General features: G+C 40.3%; 1 protein-coding gene across 2 annotated transcripts in view; it reads left to right on the forward strand.

Annotated features, from left to right (window-relative positions):
* The window catches only part of IRF8 (interferon regulatory factor 8), a 69159-nt gene that overhangs the window by 38277 nt on the left and 10001 nt on the right, over positions 1-20881 (forward strand). For both annotated transcript variants that reach the window (XM_044081760.1, XM_044081761.1), the window contains one exon: positions 2386-2772. In XM_044081760.1, the coding sequence (XP_043937695.1) occupies positions 2386-2772 (387 nt within the window). The remainder of the gene's footprint in view (positions 1-2385; positions 2773-20881) is intronic.

Genomic DNA, 20881 nt, shown 5'->3' on the forward strand with positions numbered 1-20881 from the left:
TCCCTACAATTGTCCATCCTGTTTAGTATATCTCCTTCACATTTGCTGACTTTATCTTGAGTGCCTGTATTGCTTCCCCCTGCCTCTTCTGGACTCTAGTGGGAAGATCTCCAGCTCCTCCAGATTCTGGTCACCTGCTTTCACCTCCATCCCAAGCAACTTTCTGGACTATATCTAGTAGCCTGATATCTCTTTCATTGTTTAATTCCCAGAATAAAGCAAGATGTGGCCAGACCACACACACACACACACACACACACACACACACACACACACACACACACACACACACACACACACAATGTGCCCAGCCACTTTGTTGATTGAATACACCAAATGTCTCCCTGTGTTTAAATAAATGAAAGTAAAATCATGCAATGCATGGCACTGCAACCCACCATGGCTCTTATCTGTCCCTAGTTTTCAAGAGCATTCCAGATTTTTCCACATAATTTTGCTTTGTACAGTTTTTATTTTCTGGTAAATTGATGAGAATTACAGTTGGTCAGTAATGCCAGGCATTGACAGTTTTGTACTTATTGATTAGACAGGTATGCTCATAGAATTCCAGTTGCAGCTGAAAGAAGAAGTATCCAATGCCTCCATCTCCCTCTGTCTTACATATCCTTCTGTCTCTCTCTTTCATGGGTATGTGCATGAGTGCACACACACACACACACACGCACGCACACACACACACACACACACACACACACACACACACACCTTACTTTTATCTTTATTAATTTTTATTTTAATCTCACTAAACTGCAAAGCTGTGCATAGTGAGCTTAAAAATGGCAGACATTTACTTTTTCTTTCCAAGCTTCACATCATCTTAATAAGCTGCTGTGAAAGTGGAGTACTTGTTTTTTTATTGAGCTATATCTGTGTTGGAGACCATTTGTTCTCAGTTAAATAGTTAAAAATAAAACCATAGTATCTTAGTTTTGCACTGTATCCATTGTGTAGTAGCCATAGTAACCCTATCCAGACAATTGTTTATCATAGGACAACTTCAAACATTAAATCCTTAAGACAACCAGCTTTGCCTTGTACTTTGCAATACACATTAAGATGAAGCAATGTCCCCTGACGCAGAATGTCCTGTCATGTTATTGATAAATGACATTATTTACTGTATGAAGCAAACCCTCAGCATGCCCTTCTACTTCATCCCCATCAGCAGTAATGTTATTTTACACACGTACAGAAACACACACATCTTGATATTTAAGTACTCAAACCAAAATGGTGATGGCACTAAAATGGGCATCTCTGTATATTGCTTTGTTGGTGTTGTTCAGAATATTTAAGCATGTCTTAAAATCCACAGGAGACGCCAAGAAAGCAGGATCATCATGGAAAATAAATAAAAAAAAAACTTTAAATAAATAAGTAAATACAAATACATGAAATAGTAAATAAAAACATATGCAGAAAGTTTTTTCATAAGTATATAGTTCTTTATGGTTGACATGTATTATTCCTCACATTTAAGCTAGTATGTTATCAGTTTAATAGATTTTTAACATGCATTTGTCCTTCCCTGAGGGTGCTAGAGCACAGTGTTGCACTTGTTTCCATGTTAAATGTGGGTGGCATCCTTTTTACTGCAATCATTTTCCAATACAGATTTACCCAAATTTGCAGTATTTGGCAGCTGGGTAACAGGATACTGTGACATATTACCTTTCGGTGAGATTTGCTTATTATAGATAGTGATTTTCTAAGCAATAGGACTTGCACAGTGTTGTCAAGTTAGCTTTGTAGCATCATGGCACTACTGACTGTATGGAAACACATTTCATGATAAGAACGATTCTGTCTTGCATCCTGAATTTTCTAAATAGTTGCACTGTTTTAATGTACAATTACTGCATATAACATGACCAAATGTATTTTCTCTTTTTTCTTATGGGAAGAGACAATATAAAGTGTTTTGTGAGAACAGAAATACTTGATTTTTCACTCTGTGTGGATGTTCATATAGGTTACTGGCATAGTTAGGTAGTAGGATGCAAACAATCTATGCCTGCATTTGATTCCCCACCATCTTTATAGATTTTATTCAACAATGAAAAGGTTACTTAACCAGGCTAAAACTTCTGTGTCCTCCATGAATGTGACTAGTTACACTTGGGAGAGCTTACTAATTTAAAACTGTGTCATAACAGCAGAATGCTCTTCGGAAGAAAACCAACCTTTTACTGTTATCATTGTATTTACTATGTATGAATGTCAGGGTGATCTAATTCAGAAATTTAGCCTAAGTAAGGGTCCTTTAGGCCCTTCTTTGCTGAAATTTCCAGAAGAGTAATGGATCTTTTTTTTTTTTTTTTAGTTTCATACTTAACATGTTTTGTGTTTTGTTCTTTTTTTAAGACTTTTCCCGACTGGTGATTAGTTTTTACTATGGAGGAAAACTGATGGGCCATGTTACAACAACAAGACCTGAGGGCTGCAGAATTTCCTTGAGTCGTCCACCTGTCAACAATGAAGCAATCTATGGTCCTGAGACCCTGGAGCTTATCCGGTTCCCAAGTGCAGATATGATTTTGAATGAACGCCAAAGGCACATAACAAATAAACTCTTTGGACATCTAGAACGTGGGGTACTGCTGTACAGTAACAAACAAGGAATTTTTATTAAAAGGCTTTGCCAAGGTCGAGTCTTCTGGAGCAGCAACTGTTTAGCTTTTAAAAATGGAACAAACAAGCTGGAGAGGGATGAAGTTGTCAAAATATTCGACACAACTCAGTTTTTAGAAGGTCAGAATAAAGCACGTTATTCGATAATCACTTCAAAAAAATGTAAGCTTGTTTTGCTGCTGTTAAAACAGGAGACTGTACAGGTCAGTGGTTTCAGTGCTGGAACATGGTGAAGAGAGCAGTACTCTTTGTCATGTCCCCACTCATGAAAAGGGGCGACTTATTGAAAACTGCATATTTTTCTGCAGTTGTAGTCTAACTATGGTGGTGTTATGTTTAATTAAGGTGGAAGTAGGAGAAATTCCTCCAAGTGATGTGATGGAGGGAAAGAGAAGGCCAAACCACCAGTTGATTATCATCCAGCTAAGGACAAAGGCAAATCAAGAAACACATAAATATATTTAACATTTGCACAGGGCTAGTGTGTAGCATAAGCACATGCCAGAGATGGACACAGTTCATAAAACTACTAGTACACTACTGAAAAATCTATATAAACCACTTTGTAGGCAGAATGTTTTAGTTGTGGAATAGGTGTGCAAATTAAGCATTTGAACTATGCAGAATATTGTGCTCAACATTTATGGAGTACAGGCCAACAGAATGACCAACAGATACTTCCCTGATGGACTAGTAAAGGTGATGTGCTGCTTAGCATGACACAGCTAAGTAACACCACCGCTTTTAAAGAAAAAACTTCAGAGATCTTTAGTTTAATAAGGGTATATATTATATCGTCGACCGCTTAAAAAAGCGAACGCTGATTGATCGTACTTATTTTCACGAAACTAAAAAATATCGAAGCAGCAGAAACTCAAATTTTTTCCTAGGGAAAGAATTCATTTGTCCGTTTCTGTTGCTTCGGTATTTTCAGTGTTATGGTGGAAAGTTACCAGTCGGATTCAGGTAAGTGTGCGATTGTGTGGATGTGAGTGTTAGGGTGATTTAGGTGAGTTAGGGTTAGGGCTCGGGTTTGGTGTGTGTGCGATTGAGTGGACATGAGGGTTAGGGCAGATTAAGTGAGTTAGGGTTAGGGAGCGAGTGAGGTGAGTGTGCGATAGTGACAGACTTTAGGGTTAGGGTTTGGGTTAAGGTAAGTAGGTAGTTAGTGGTGCGTGCATAGTTTAGTGTAGGGTTATATATCAGATTTTAGGTGTATGTGTGTGGATTTCTGTTTGTTTGGTGTGCTTATGTTGTGTGTATGTGTTTTGGATCAGCAATTTATTTATTTTTTTTCCCTGGAAAAAAAAATCGCTGATCTGACAGTTCGAGATTGTAAGCTTTTGCTTAAATTAGGTCGATCAACCAGCGTTCGCTTTTTTAAGTTCAAGTGATATAATATAGACCCTTTAATAATGGGGTGCATAGGCAAATCCCATACCAACGGAGTTGGATAGGAACATCTTGTAGTTACATGCAGGGTACACAGACTGTTACAACCACACATCATTCTAGTGGTAACATATTACAGTCACCAGTGAGAGTTAACCTTGCAACAATCTCCCTGCATAGCATGCAGGTGTACCAAAGTCCACAAGCAAAATCATGGAGGTTGAGAGCAGTATGAATCATAAAGATCCGTTTCTGTGGAGTGACTGTAGATAAAAAAAAAATTAAGATCACCATTCAAATAGCCAAGAAACACATCACAATCTGCATACATTTAGTATGTGAACTACGTGATGTATATTGCACATTCTTTCATAGATTAATATAGTTCACATCCTAAATTTTGTAGACTGATGTGTTTCTAGGCTGGTTGGGTGGTAATTTTAATTCTGTTATTTATAGTCATGCCACAGAAGTGGGGTCACTGTAGGTTTCCTGAAGTATTTCACCAGACTGTCCAGCAGCAGCAGTGGATGCATATCAAAAGTCACATCTGTCCATGCCACATGTAGATAAGGATATTTAGCCTTTCTGTATGGTGATGGTGAAGTGAGTGTGCGTGTGTGTGTGTGTATATGTGTGCGTATGTGTGTGTGTGTATATGTGTGCGTGTGTGTGTGTGCGTGTGTATGTGTGTGTGCGTGTGTGTGTGTAAGCGTGTAGTAGGGGAAAGTGGGATTCTTAAATTGAGAAACTGTATTCATCCTTGTTTCTTGCATATGCATGGGGCAGATAGCTTTTGCAAGGTGCGTGTGATTCAGGAATCTGCACTGTAATATTAAAAGCAGGAGTCAGTATATAGCAATTATGCATTTTAGTCAGCCTGAAGACATTTTTTGCATGAATTTAAGTATGATGGAGAAAGTAGAAAATAAGACACCATCTTCACAGATATATTCAACAGTGTATTTGTCTGTAGTACAGAAGGTGACCTGGGTAAAGCATTGCCAGGCCCACTGTTAAACAGATTACCATTTGTCAGCTGGTGGCTGCTCAGGGCAAAAGGGGCAAAATCCATTGCAAAGGATGGTGTACAGAACAGCTTCAGCTCAGTGATGCTCGGACTACTGCTGAAATAATGAATGGCAGTAAGTGGATAGAGGTGAATGAAACTGGGGGGGGGGGGCACATAGCAGCATGGCTCTCATGAACCTTAAAAAGGCAGCAGAAACCAAGGATAACTACAGATTGTTCTACTGCTGTATCAGGAAATTAAAAAAAAAAACATTAACCACCAATACTATTAATTGATAATGCCCACTCTGTCCCAAAGGATTTTCTTAACATATTAGCAGAGACTAGATCCCCTCCACCACCCTTACTTATATATGGTAACTGTAACCCAGCTGTGACTCCATTCAAAACCATAACCCTAATGATAACCTCATCATGTTTTAATGTACTGTGGTTCTGAGATATCTATGTTCAGTGTGCTTGTTTTTCTTGTTTCTGCAGTTTGTGTTTATGGTAATTTCATTTGGTTTACTTACATGTGTGTGTTTGTTTGTATACTGTCTCAATATGTGTATATGCACTGTGTGTGTGTGTGTGTGTGTGTGTGTGTGTGTGTGTGTGTGTGTGTGTGTGTGTGTGTGTGTGTGTGTGTGTGTATCTACTGAAGCTGGTCGAGTCCACCTTAGATTGACATCAATTAAACAAATGAGCAACAAGTGTGCGAGATGGCACAGTTCTCAAGATAGGGAAATATACACTTTCCCTGAGGCTGTGCAAATTTGGAAGCTGTGTTTTTCTTTTTTTGTACTTTGTTTGCATGTACTGAGATTTTTGTTTGGCGCATGCATAGTAACATATTGATGTTTCCAGAATCTACCTTTGTGGTTGACTTTGTAAACATTGATCTGTGGGTCATTCATTATTTATCAGTAGACCTATATATAGGCCTCTACACAAAGGTGGACCATCTACAGATCCTGGAAGCTATAGACCCATAAATCTTACTGTTCTTATATGCAAAGGCATGGAAGAAATATCATGGAAGTTATCAATAATGATATAGTAAACCTCCAGACACTAGATTCAACCCAATTAAGGGCAGGTCATGCCTACTCAACCTGGTGGACTTCTTTGAGAAGGTCACTATTTGTGAAGTTCACCAAAGCAATAGATGAGGGCAAAATGGTTCACACTGCCTAAATTTACCTGGCAAAGGCATTTGACACAGTGCCCTACTCGGGCATTGTTGAAAAATTCAAGACGTTAGATACAAACCCAAGATAGCCAACTGGCTCACAGACAGGATCCAGGAAATTAGAACTGGGGAGTCCACCTCTACAAAGAGGCCATTCACAAGTGGAGTCCTTCAGGGCTTGGTCCTTGGACTGCTCCTTTTTTGGCATTTACTTCTCTGAAGTCAAGACAAATGTCAGTGGTATCTGGCTAACTAAATTTGCAGATGATTGCAAATTAGGAGCTGTCATTGAATCCCAGACTAACACAAATGTTTTCCAGGAAGGGCTGACATAGACAAATAACTGGTATCAAAGCCATGGACTAAAACTAAATACCAAGAAGTTATCCACCCCTGGCAGCTATCATATTGACAACACACCCCTTAGAGTTGGCCCAGTAGTCAGGGACATAGGGACACATATAGAGAGTAATCTAGCTTTTGACCATCATGTTTTTATTTTGCACAATTTATAAACAAAGGTATGGCATCTAGGTCCAACAAAGTCATTCGGCATTCATCAGACCTATCATTATGTACAGTGCCCCCTTTGGTATGTATCTAACCAGGCATATCCAACAATTGGAAAGTCCATAGAGGTTCCTCACTAAAATAATAAAGGGTATAAGTAACATGTCCCATGAAGACAACCTTAAAGCCCTATTCCTGTAATCTGTCTCCTACAGCTATTGAGAGGAGATCTATGCCTAGCATACAGGGCATTGTCAGACCCCACTCTGGACCTCCTGCATATCCACAAAACAAACACCAGAATTAACCATTCTAAAGACATAAACTTGCCTGTGATATAAGTAAGACCTGCTAGAGGGAGAAGTATATATCCCAGAGATTACCCCAGTCTCTTTAACAGGTTCCCCATCCATGTGAAGAAGAGTTCCTCCCTAACCCAATTCCCACCCTGGACCTCCTGCATATCGACAAAACAAACACACCAGAATTAACCATTCTAAAGACTTAAACCTTGCCTGTGATATAAGTAGGACCTGCTGGAGGGAGAAGTATATATCCCAGAGATTACCCCAGTCTCTGGAACAGGCTCCCCATCCATGTGAAGAAGAGTTCCTCCCTAACCTAATTCAAGTAACTTGGACAGTTGGATGGGGACAGAAAATTTAAATGTATAGATAGATATATAAATGGGTGGACTCACTTTGGTCTAAATTAATTTTGTAACATCTGCTTAGTCGACTGCATTTGGGGCAGGAGAAGATGCTCTTTCCCAAATGTTGTTTAATCTTAGAATTACTGTATATGGTTAACAAGGGGTGTGTGGGGGGGGGGTACCATGTAGCTTTCCTACCTACAATAAATGATGATGTTTGTTTTTATTTTTATTGTAAAAATTGCATGTACTGATGTTCATTCTCAGAGTATGTGTGGTAGGGCTTTTTAAGTCTTTTGAAGTTGTTTGGAAGGCCAATGTTTGGGTTATTCAAAGAAAGTGTGTGTGTGTGTGCGTGTGTGTGTGTATATGTATGTATATATGTGTGTGTGTGTATGTGTGTGAAGTAGTTAACACCTCTTTGGTTGACACATGTTTAATCTAAAATAAATATAAGCACAAATTGCAGATTGTCAACTAAGCAAACCAGGTCCATAAAGATCTTAAAAAATATTTGCAGGGGGAAAATTACCTGCACCTTCAACACCCCCTGCTGCTTAAATATACCAATTCTGTGATCACACAGTAGCGGAGAAAGGGCATATTATCACTGTAATAGCGGAAGTGGAAGTATGCCCTATCTTCCACTGTGATACAATGTCAGTCGGTATCCTTGAGTAGCGGGCAGTGTGAAGGTGCCCACCACAAAACATGTTTTTTTTACAATTTTATAGTCTTGGTTTTTTGCTGTTGCTGTTGACAACTTGTGATGTTCTGTAGTCCTATCTCACTTTCATTTTTACACATGGGTTCGGAGCCGATAATCAGCTCCGACTTGGCCTATTTACAAGCTCAAAGTCTTCTAGTTGGCTCGTGGCTAGGTAGGTATCCCATGGTGCACCAGTACAATCCCCAGATCTCGTTTGCCGCGTGGACGAGTTCGGATGTGTTTCTTGACAATGGCTAAGTCTAACACATTTTGTTCTATTTTTGGATATTTCTGCTATTTTCATATTTGATAGCCTTATATAGCTGTTAGTGTAGTGTTTGTAGTTAGTTAGCATTTACTAGAGTGCTTCCTGTGTTAAGTTTCTCTGAGAACAGTTGGCCGTTGGCCTTAGCATTCTCTTTGTATCCTGTGTGCCAGTTTTTTTCCTCTGGGTTTGTTGATATATCTATATATATATATCTATATATCTATATATATATATCTATATATCTATATATATATATGTATATACCACACACACACACCTAGTTCTGATACTGTTTATATTAGTGGCTGTAAGTGCCTTTGCGCGTGGTTTAGACTGTGTGTGCATTTTCTCAATATTTAGATAAGTTTCTCACTTATATTGAAATAAAGACCTTTGCATGCAGAGTTTTCCGCTTGCTGGTATTTGCAGTTATATTGGTATTGGCATCCAGAACGGGGTTTTGTTTTAATCCTCATTCTCTTTATTAGACATTGTATTTCTTCTCGAGTGTGTGTGCGCGCGCGAGAGACTCTTTACTTATCTCCTGTACCTTTCCCTCTAGGTCCGTTTTAGTTAGAGGACCTAGATTTTCCTTCCTATTTTCTCTACTAGGGCTAGGCCTGTTTAAGTTAGAGGACCTAGTCCTCATGGTTGTCTTTGCTGGTACTTTAAGGGCTAGGCCCATCTAAGTTAGAGGACCTAGTCCTGCCACTTTCCCTTTTTTCTCTGTGTGTCTGATTGCAATCTTCTGTGAGATGGCTAAGGAGGTCAAGGACCATAAGCCGTCTGGTTTTAAAAAGTGTGTGAAATGCTCACAAAAGAGGTCTATAATGGATGGCCACAGTAACTGCATATAATGTCTTGGGGCCATCCACTTACAGAAAACATGCTTATTTTGTCACTCTTTTAGTGCCAGGGTGTTGCAGTAGAGGAAAAATAAGCTCATATTAAAAGGTCTCCTAAAGCCCTCTTTTGAGGAAGATCTGGCTAGCTCTTCCTCCTCAGCTTAATCTCATGGATCTAAAAAGGAGAAATCCAAATCTTCTAAGAGGCCCTCCCCGGCTCTGGCTTGTACATCAGAGCCGTCTCTCAAAATTGCCAAATCTGACAAACCTACTGCCTCCTCGGCACCACTGAGTTTGGAGCTGATCGAGGGTTCTACTGCTATTGTTGCTACAATGTCGGCACCAGGTAGTGCGGAGCCGACCACTGAGAGTAGACATTGGAGCCAGTCTACGGATCCTTTACCGGTCTCCCCTACATTAAGGTCACCCATATTACAGAGATCCTGTTCTCTGCCGTGGAAGTACATTTTACTGTCCCTCTAGACCATACTCTTAGGGTCAGAGAGGTGGCAAAATGTAATTCAAGCAGTCCCAGAGGTTTTTCCAGGATGCACAGGGTGACTTCTCCTTCAGAGGCAGAGGAGGAGGAGGAAATGGTAGACATCACCCTAGAGGCAGGGGCGGACCACAAAACCAGGGAGGCTATGATTCGTTTCGGAGCCGGCCTTACCAGCACTCCTGATGCAGGGCCCAACTGTGCTTCTCTGGAGCCAGTCGGGGGTTGCATTTCTTTGTATCTGGAAACCTAGCTAAGTATCACTCAAGACAGATGGGTACAAAGAATTATCACCAGAGGTTATTCCTTACCCTTTTCTCTGGCACCTCATGTTCCCAAGAGGATTCCGGATGTTCCACCCCGTCACAGGGATCAGGCAACTGTGGAGGTCAACAAGTTGCTGGCACAAAGATTCTTCCAAACCATACCCCCAGAACAAATAGGATTCGGAACTTACTCCAAACTCTTTTTAGTGCCAAAACATACAGGGAACTGGAAGCCCATCTTGGACCTCAGCAAATTAAATGAATCTGTAAAGAAGGACAAGTTCTGGATGGTGACACTGCAGTCTATACATTTGTTACTAGGGAAAGACACTTGGATGTGCTCAATAAACCTCCAAGATGCTTGCTACCACAAAAATGGACAGGGCATCGAGGAGTCATCTACGCTTCTGTCTGGGAGCCAGTTACTACCAGTTTCTTGCTCTGCCCTTTGGTTTCACCACACCCCTCAGGGCGTTCACCAAGTGTATGGCAGTAGTGACAGCTCACCTGAGATGTTGAGGATTCCAGGTGTTTCCATATCTGGACGACTAGCTCCTGACCACCCCCACCAGGCATCTACTTCTTCAGAGTAGGGACGCTACTATTTAACTTTGTGCCCAGTTGGGGATTACTATCAGTTAGGAAAAATCTGCCTTATTGCCCTCTCAATTTGTGATTTTTATAGGCGCAGAAATAGACAGTAGCCATGTTGGCTCGTCTTCCAGTAGAAAGGGCATAGAATCTGGTTCTTCAAATTCACTGTCTTCTCACCTTCCAAAAAGTTAAGGCCAAGACTGTTTTGAAGCTTCTAGGTACCATGGCTTCTACAATACTACTAGTACTGCTAGCCAGACTAAACATGCAGATTCTTCAGTGGCCCGTATCATCCTAGTGGTCCTTTCAACAACTACCCTTAACTCTGACAGACTCTTGCAAGAAGGACCACATTTGGTGGACTCAACCCAACCAGTTAACCACGGGCATTCCATTTGTCCCTTGCCAACCCATTGCCACTGTGACCGCAGATGCCTCACAGATAGGGTGGGGGGGCATTCTGTAGGCAGGACTGTCCAAGGCACATGGCAAGATTACGAAGCTCACCTGCATATCAATGTTCTAGAGATGAGGGCAGTGTTCCTGGCATTGCAAGCACTTCACGACCTTCTTCCTCTTGGGACGATTGCAATACAATCAGACAACATGTCGGTGGTATGGCATATCAACAAACAAGGTGGAACCAGATCATACCCTCTCTGTCGAGAGGCCATTCGAGTTTGGAAATGGGAGATATCTTCCCAGCACTTTCTGGCAGCAGAGCACATCCCGGGGACAACCAACGTGATAGCCGACAAACTCAGTCGGGCAATTTTGATGCCTCATGAGTGGTCGCTGAAACAGGAAATAGCGGAGCAGATTTTCCGCAGATGGGGACAGCCTTGCTGCGATCTCTTTGCCAGCCCAATCAATGCCAAATGCAAGCGTTATTTCTCCCTCATCCCCCCTCTGGGGGAGTCATAGAGAGATGCACTTGTTCACGATTGGCCTCTGGGTCTCCTTTATGCTTTCCCTCCTTTTCCTCTCATATCCAAGGTGATTCAGAAAGGGAAACAGCTGGGAAGCAAACTGATCATCATTGCTCTTTACTGGCCTTGACAGGTTTGGTTCCCCTTTCTCGGGCATCATCTCCTAGATGATCCATGGATTCTGGACCCAGTGCTGGATCTCTTGACGCACAGGTCAGGTTCATTTCACCCCACCTTACACAGCCTCAGTTTGACAGCTTGGTTGCTCCAGTTCCATCCCTAGTCAGGCTTCATGACTTCTCACCCTCCGTGACTTATATCCTTACGTCCTCTCATAAACCCTCCACTAGGAATTTAAATTCCAGTAAATCGAGGAGGTTCTCTATCTGGGCTGAGAAAAAGAATGTTGACCCTTATACCACTTCCATTCTGGTGGTTTTTGAATTTTTGTCTTAACTTTTCCACCAGGGATCTGTGGCTGCCACAATCAGGGTTCAATTGGCAGTGATTTCTAATTTTCATCTAGGCCTACAAGATTCTAATCTGATGTCACATAGGCTGTGGAAAACCTTCCTCAAAGATGCCACTTTAAGACCCCCATTTCAGGAACTGGTTGCTTCATGAGACTTGAATTTTGTGCTTTCCAAATTAACGTCCCAACCCTTTGAGCCTTCTCATTCATCGCTTTTGAAATTTCTGTCTTGGAAAACTTTGTTTCTGGTAGCAATCACATCTGCTAGACGAGTGTCAGAGTTACAAGTATTGTCTGTCAAACCCCCTTATGTGATATTTCACAAAGACAGAGTATCTCTTCGTACTAATCCATCCTTTGTCCTCAAGGTCTGTTCCCATACCACTTTGAACCAATCCGTAGAACTCCTGGTGTTCTTCCCTAATCATTCCAATGAAGTAGAATACAGGTTTCATCAAATGGATGTTCATAGGCAATTACGTTTTTATTTGCACCGGACTAAGGAAGTCAGACCAATTATTTATTTCCTTCTTAGAGTCCAGATTAGGTCTTCCAGTTTCCAAAGTGACCCTCTCAAACTGGATCTCTAGCTGTATAGCTTACATTTATGCTTCTGATGGTAAGCCTTTACCTTTCAAAATTAAGGCTCATTCTATGAGATCTCAGTCTACCTCTGCAGCCTTTCAAGCCAGGGTCCCAATTGATAATATCTGTGCAGCAGCAACTTGAGCTACCCCTCACACATTTGTTACTCATTACAAATTGGATTTAACCTCTAGGGGTAGAGCATCCTTTGGTTCCATGGTACTCAGGAGTATTTTTCCTTGAGCCACCCAAGAATAAGGTGCTAGGGACGCTGTCCCATATGTAAGAATGAAGGCGAGATAGGACTACAGAACATAAAGAAGTTATGTACTCACCGTAACTTTCCATGTTTGTAGTCCATCCTGCCCTTCATTCTTACAAACCCACCCTCCTACCCCCATCTTGGAAGTATCTGGAGACAGAAAATTATTGTTATTATTATTATTCACTGGACACCTTTTATTATTGGGTTCTTTCTGTATGGTTTGTTATTTTTTTCTCTTAGTTAGCAGCAAACAAGATCTGGGGATTGTACTGGTGCACCATGGGATACCTACATAGCCAAGAGCCAAGTAGAAGACTTTGAGCTTGTAAATAGGTCGAGTCGGAGACGAGAACCGGCTTTGAACCCATGTGTAAGAATGAAGGCCGAGATTGACTACAAACATGGAACGTTATGGTGAGTGCATAACATTTTTTAGACATTCTTTTTTAGATTAAACATGACTTAACCAAGCAGACAATGACTCTTTTACAATAACCCTATATATGTGCATGTTGTGTGTGCGTGTGTGTGTGTGTGTGTGTGCGTGTGCGTGTGTGTGTGCGTGTGTGTGTGTGCATGTATGTGTGTGTGTGCGTGTGGGGTGCATGTATGTACGTGTATGTACAGCATATCTATATAAATATGCAATAGATATATATATATATATATATATATATATATATATATATATATATATATATATATATAGTCTGGTTTACTATCAGAATTGCGAACGTCACTCGGTCGAACGTTGTATAGTCGAACGCATATGGTTGGAAACACAAATGTCGAAGGCAGTATAATCAATCGAGGAACGGTTTTACCATGGGTTGAGGTAGGGAGGATGTTTGTAGTAGGGTATTATACTGTACACCTACCTCGACCCATGGTAAAACCGTTCCCGATTGATTATACTGTCTTCGACATTTGTGTTTCCGACCATATGCGTTCGACTATACAACGTTCGACCGAGTGACATTCGCAATTCTGATAGTAAACCTATATATATATATATATATATATATATATATATATATATATATATATATATAGTTTACTATCAAAACCTCGCAACACATTTGTGCGAGTAGTTACTTACCCCCACAAAAAGTTGGAAAATCCAAACCGACTGATCAAAGGTGGTAATGTAAATAAGTTGATCATTATCAACATTACCCAACATACCTGGACTTCTGGTGACTTCCTACTAACGTTTTGCAGGGGGACCACACCCCCTGCTAATTATATAAATCACACTACAGTGAGGAAAAGGGTAAATTTCATGATCTCCAATCAAAACTTGGAACCCACAAGCGTGAATGCACACTGGTATGGATTCAAACATTTATGAATCAACATTAAGAAACCTTGGAACTGTGACATTTGACCTTCCAAGGTTCACGCAACTGTCGTGAGAGATTGTGATGGTAAACCTAATATATATCCATCCATCCTCGTCCTCTTTTTTTCCCTTTTTGCACATGGGGTCGGGGTGTCATTTCTGCAGTGACAATCATCTCAAGCCAAGGTTTACACTGCCCAGTGGCTAGCCCTACTGCAGTAGTTCATTCGCATCACACATTTGCGCACACATTCTCACCTATGGCCAATTTAGAGTGGCCAATCCACCTACTGCATATCTTTGGAATGTGGGAGGAAACGGGAGTACCCGGAGGAAACCCATGTGACCACAGGGAGGACATGCAGAGTCTGCACAGAAGACACCCCAGCCGAGAATCGAACCAGAGAACCTGTTGCTATGAGGTGACAATGCTAACCGCTGCATATCTGTGGGTATACGCTTGTGTTTATGCTTACTGTTGCAATACATATTATCAGTGGTACAACTTGTCAGCTTGTTTGGTTAACTGATGTTTGCTACAGTCAACTCATGTCTCACTTTTGAGTGACTATAGCTCCAAGGTGGTATTCTTGCTTTGGTTATGCCTGTGGGACCATGGAATTGCTATATATAAGTAAGGGGTGTGGAGGTGGATCCCCCATGTAAATACATTTTTAGGATGTCTAATTTGCTGACAGGTTGCAAAGTCAGATAAATGGCATAAGACATAGAAAGTTGCTGATTATTTTTGTTCTCTGTAAGATGGTGTATGGTGACATTTGTCTGTAGCAATTTACAAATCGAGCTTTTTCACAGCAGAACATTTTGGTGTTACTTTGCTTGCACTAGATGGTAAGGGTTCTGTGCAGTAATTGCTGTGTAGTGATGTTGTGTTTTTTTTTTGAAAGGTAAAGGTAATGATTGTGGAGCAATTTTTGACAGATGCATAATATAAAGCTGTAAGCTTTACTTTTTGGATCACATGCATATTGTTAAATTCATTTTACAACTTCAGGTGCTGCTAGTTTGTTAAATAAGTGTCTGCAGTGTAATAGCTGACAGTTTATAGTATAATTATATGTTTATATTATGAAGTTTTTAGAAAAGACCATACCATCGAGTTTCCAAAAACTGAAATGTTAAGGGAAAAAAATCTACATTTATGCCCCCCCCCTGCAAATTATGTGTACCAAATCGGAGATTTCACTACAGTGGGGAAAAGGTGATCTCACTGTACCATGATCTACGTAGACATTCTTTAACAGGGAATTTATCTTTTTCCACATTGTAGTGTGATCTTGGAGGGGTGTGGGGGGACAGGGGGGGGTCTTGCCCTCCCTGCATAACTGTAGATCTTATTTTCGCATTTGAATTTTTGAAAACGTGATCATATGGTCTCAACCATATGAATTTCAAGCTTCCAAAAACTTGATATGATATGTCATACATACATTTTTGTGTGTGTGTGTGTGTGTGTGTGTGTGTGTGTGTGTGTGTGTCTTTGTCAATAGGTCAGACTAACCAGTAGTATGCGAGTGTGTGAGCAGAAGTAACCAGTAGTATACACCTGACCCGTCTGGTTGGGGACATGTCCATTTCATGATAAGGTTATGATGATTGTGTTGCTGAGTGCTGTGTATTATCATTGAGCTGAGCTGATTGACATGTTGTTGTGAAGAGACTATTGCGGGCATTTTTTTTTCTTAGAAAAGTTTGATACCCGTTTAGAAGAAGTGTGGGTGGCATGTCCCCTGCAGATGGGATGTGGGATCCTCTGCCCTCCCATGTAAAATACTTTTTTTTCTATTTGCCGTGTATATGGATGAGTATGTTTTTCATATTTCTGCTGAGTGAGTTCATGAGGTGGGAAACATTGACTAAGTGTGCAACATCTGGTTTTTTTTTTTTTTTTGCTTTTGTGTCATTTAGGAACCAAAAAATAATATCTCTACAGACAGTATAAACAACTGTAGTGCTATTTAATGTAGTTCAGACAGTGGGTAAACTATACATCATTACCCTGATTGGAGAACGAGCATTCTCCAGGAGGGTATTAATCTACAAGTAATGCCTGGTGAAAAACAAATCCACCACTTCACGGCAGCCTATCAAGCCGCCGTGGAGCTCGGACTGAGGAAACGGAATGGCTGCCATTATTTTACACTCGCTAAGCAGCATTTTTGCTGTTTAGCTAGTGTAAAATATAGAGAGACAAAAAAGTAAGTGTAAGTGTGTGTGTCTGTGTCTGTGTGTGTGTGTCTGCATGCATGTCAGTGAGAGGGAGCGAGACGTTATTTCACACTCGCTAAGCAGCGCTTTTGCTGTTTAGCAATTGTAAAATAAAAAGAGGAAAAAAAATGCAGCGTGCATGTGTGTGTGAGGGTGTATGCATGTATGTAAGGGTGTATTCATGTATGTAAGAGAGAACGATGTGTGTGTTGTGTTGTGTTGTGTGTGTTAGCAAGAAAAAGAGAGAGAGAGAGAAAGAGAGAGAGAGAGAGTGAGAGAAAGTGAGAGTGATGTGTAAGTGAATGCATTTATGTAAGCAGAGGAGACCGAGAGAGAGTGAGACTGAATGTGTGTATGAAAGCAGCTCGAGACTGAGAGATTGAGAAAGAGAAGGTGAGACAGATCTTGTGTGAGTGAATGTGTGTATGAAAGCAGAGGAGAATGTGTGTGTATATGTATGTGTATGAAAGCAGAAGAGACTGTGTGTGTGTGTATGGGAGAGAGAGATAGAATGGGCTGTATGTAAAATTGTTGTTTCATTTGCTTATTTTTTTTTTAAGCACTATATTTTTATATATATTTGATGTAAAATGCTTCCTCCAACACCATTAACATATAGTACAGCAAGTTTGAAACAATAGGAGGAGGAACTATTTTTATATAAAAAATATATAGAAAGTAATATAGTAGTTAAAAAAAAATTAAGTAAGTAAAACACAACAATTTTACAGTGAGCCCATTGTCTAAGCACAATAATGCCCTCCAGGGTGCATGTTAATGTGTAATTAATGCCCTTCCAGGGGTGTAGAGGCCCTCCTCTTGCGGCGTCGGACCTCCATAACACCCATGGACGGGCATTAATTACACATTAACACACACCCTGGAGGGCATTATTGCTTGCGTGATGTGTTTTTACTCTGAGGTTTTTAAATAGTACTGAAGTGATTCAAAGAAACACAGACACTTTTAGTAGGTTGGAGTTTTGCCTTGGAATTTTATATAACGTATTGCATTTCCTAAAATTAATTATATCTCCTTAACAATGTTCAGCCTTATTAGGGCAGTTAAATGTAGCTTTATAGCTGTGTTTCACACTTCATTATTTCATTACAGTATGCAGTGCTGAAACAATTTTATGTCTTAGCCACTTTGTTTAAGGCTGCACATGATAAAATGACATACAGCTATTCATATTTACCTAGCTAATTTTCATACTCCTAGAAATGTTTAAGGAGGATGTATTTTAAACAGTAAAACTTTGCAGTTTTCCAATCCCTCCTCCCTGAAGTTGGTTCTTAATACTTTGCTGATGAGGTAACAGATCAGTAGAATTAATGAAAGAAACTTGTTCTATGGAGGTGACTGGTGAGAATAAGGTAGCAGAACAGGTCATGGTAGGGGGAAGCTCATGACTAGTGCTGTTAAGCAATACCAAAACACTTTTATGGAGGTGCAGTGGATACCACTGGAAGAGGTGTAATAGTAAGTGCAGATGCGGGGATTTTAAGCATTGCTGAAGGATGGGTACTTGTACAGCGATACATCTTAACACAAATTGTTTATGTATGAGTCATGTGTTGGAACTCTTCATAACAGTTTGTAAATCATGCCAAGCATTATAGAAGAAGAATGCAAACATTCTGCAGCAAAATGACCGCTTGATAAAGAGAGAGAGAATGGTCTACTTTAATTAAATGAAAGAGGAATCTGTCGAATACGAATCCATCGACATAAACAGCGAAACGCGGAAATGTCGAATGCACTAAATAGCGAAATCAGAAATGACGAATTGTCATAGTTGACCCGTCTGTGGTATAGCTCTGTAAGGTAAGTGTGCGATAGCTACAGACCTTAGGGTTAGGGTGCGGGTTAAGGTAAGGGGATAGATACGTAATGTATGTAAGGTTTTGTTAAGTGTTATGTGTGTGGAATATTTACTTTGTGTGGGTATAGTTCTGTAGGGTAAGTGTGCGGTAGTTACTGACCTTAGGGTTAGGGAGGGGTTAAGGGTAGTGCATAGATAGTTGTGTATGTGGGGTTTAGTGTAGGGTTACAAGTGGGGTTTTGGTGCTTTAATTTAGGGTTAGTAGCAGGGTTTTGGTTAGTGTATGTATGTGTTTTTTGTTGTTGTGTTTGTGTAGGTAGTATGCTACGGGCAGTGGGGTTGGCCGACTATTGCGGTTTCGATATTTAAATTTCACGGTTTTGCGTGTTCAACGTTATTCCATTTTGCTGTTTGTGTCGACGGATTCGTATTCAACGGATTCCGCTTTAGTTTAATTAAAGTAGACCCAGAGAGAGTGTGTGTGTGTGTGTGTGTGTGTGTGTGTGTGTGTGTGTGTGTGTGTGTGTGTGTGTGTGTGTGTGTGTGTGTGTGTGTGCATACAAAGTGCTTTACTTGCATATTTTGTTTAATCCTTTTTGTGAGTGTCTTGTCCCTTAAGTTCTTGATTGTCCATGTCATGATTCCACAAAGACTCTGGAACATAGACTTGCTGTAATACCTTTTATTTGATCAACACTGATTTTGCAGTTACTTGAGCCTTCAGACTAGCTGGCACCATTCATCTTGGCTTAAGTTACTAAAGTTAGATGCAGTGCTTAAATATCTACTAGGTCCTAGATATTGCAGTTAAATAATACACTTGTCCATAGAAAGGAAAATATAGCATGTATTTATTTGCTAAAAAAAAAAGACATTTGGAAAATGCCAGCTCAGCTCGGATCCTAGTAGGACAACTACACCTTAGAGAAAGACTGTGTGTGCGTGTGCGTGTGTGTATGTGTATCTGTGTGAGAGGGAGAGAGAGAGCAACAATGAGAGAAATTTTACAAGATATTGTCATGCCTAGCCATAAAACAAAAAGTTCACCCTGTGTGTTACATGGAATGCAGAATGCAGTGGCTTTTATTGGTAAGAGTTTTGTCTTGAGTGTTACCCCAAATCTTATGCCATACATGCTTTGCTAAGAAACACAAAGGTGTAGAGATCTGCAACAGTTAATCCCAGTTGGTCTTGCAGTAACTTCCTAGTCACAGACTGGCTTTTTAGGATTCCCTTTGTCTGTATAATGGAAAGGCATCATTCATTCTCATGTTTCATATGTATTGAAAGGAATTATAATGCCATGCAGAAGTAACAAGGCAAAATCAGATTTATATTGAGGGTTAGAGTATAAATGAGAGTTACTGTTTGGGAGATTTGGTTTTGTAAAGTGCAATGCTGGTACAGTGGTAGCGTTGCTGCCTCACAGCAAGAGGTTCACCTGTTTGATTCTCAGCTGGAGTGCCTTCTGTGTGGAGTCTGCATGTCCTCCCCGTGGTCGAGTGGCCTATGAAAGACATGCATGAATGGGTGTGCCTTTGATGAAGGTTGGGCGTCGGGCTGGCAACTTGGCACCATAAAAATTGACTGCCAATCATTAGCAGACCAGAGTTCGGCTGTGTCGACCCCTAACCGGGAAAAGACAAACAACAACAAAGTGCAACTTAAAGATGGTGGTTAAATTGCAGAAGGAGCAGTTGACGTTGTGTGGAATGGAAAACTGAGTAGTGCTGTTAACAACCTTCTCCATTACCATTACAGATTCATTAATGTTCAAGCGCTGCCAAACATATCGGACTGCATGAATGAACATAAAAAAAAGAATTTCAATTATATGGCAAACTAGGGAACTGTGAGGAATGAGAAAATGGCAGCTTTCCCTTGATAGAAAAGATAAATGAAAACTTACCTTGACACAGTACCAGCTCATAAGATAGTTAAACCAAAATAAGTTGCACTTGTGACTTCTACCTGTATCAGTTTTTAAGTCCACAAGAGTGGTTTAGGTGTTCCCCAGTAAAGTGCATTAAGTGCTTCACCTTTTGCTGTGTATTTTCTCAAACATGACCAAATTTTCTTATGTTATTATTAGACAGAAACATTCTTGAAAATACATTGAAGTACGCATTGGTCCTAAGCAGTTAATACATTGTAAACAAATAAAATCAGATATATCTGAGTATGATTCTTACAGCTGCCACTATCATATTGTTTACACATAATCATGCCAGTTGACCATATCAGTAATACTGAGTGAATCAAAGACACGAATGACTAATCTAATTATCAAAGACTAGATAAAAAGAAAAAAAACACACACACACATGTGAGTGTATGTGCGTGTGTGTATGTATGGATTTTTCTTATGTTAGGTGTCTTTGTAAGCACAGCATTTGTATCAAAGTCTCAGAAGTTGAGTGTACAGTATTCGATAATGACAGTAAATACTTGAGTCTTAAACAGATAGTTTCACTGGCAGCCTGTTTCTACAACCAGTGCTAAACTGTCCCAATTTTGCATGACTGCAGATGTGATTATTATAAGTAAGAAGGTACAAGGGTGAAACCCCCTGTATGGGGAGTTTGTGACAGCATGGAATACTATTTAGGCCTTTTATTTCTACACTTTCACAGGGAGAAAGCTT

The sequence above is a fragment of the Protopterus annectens genome, chromosome 8.part1, assembly GCF_019279795.1.
Source record: "Protopterus annectens isolate FY-2018-M chromosome 8.part1, PAN1.0, whole genome shotgun sequence".
In the NCBI taxonomy this organism is placed as follows: Eukaryota; Metazoa; Chordata; order Ceratodontiformes; family Protopteridae; genus Protopterus; species Protopterus annectens.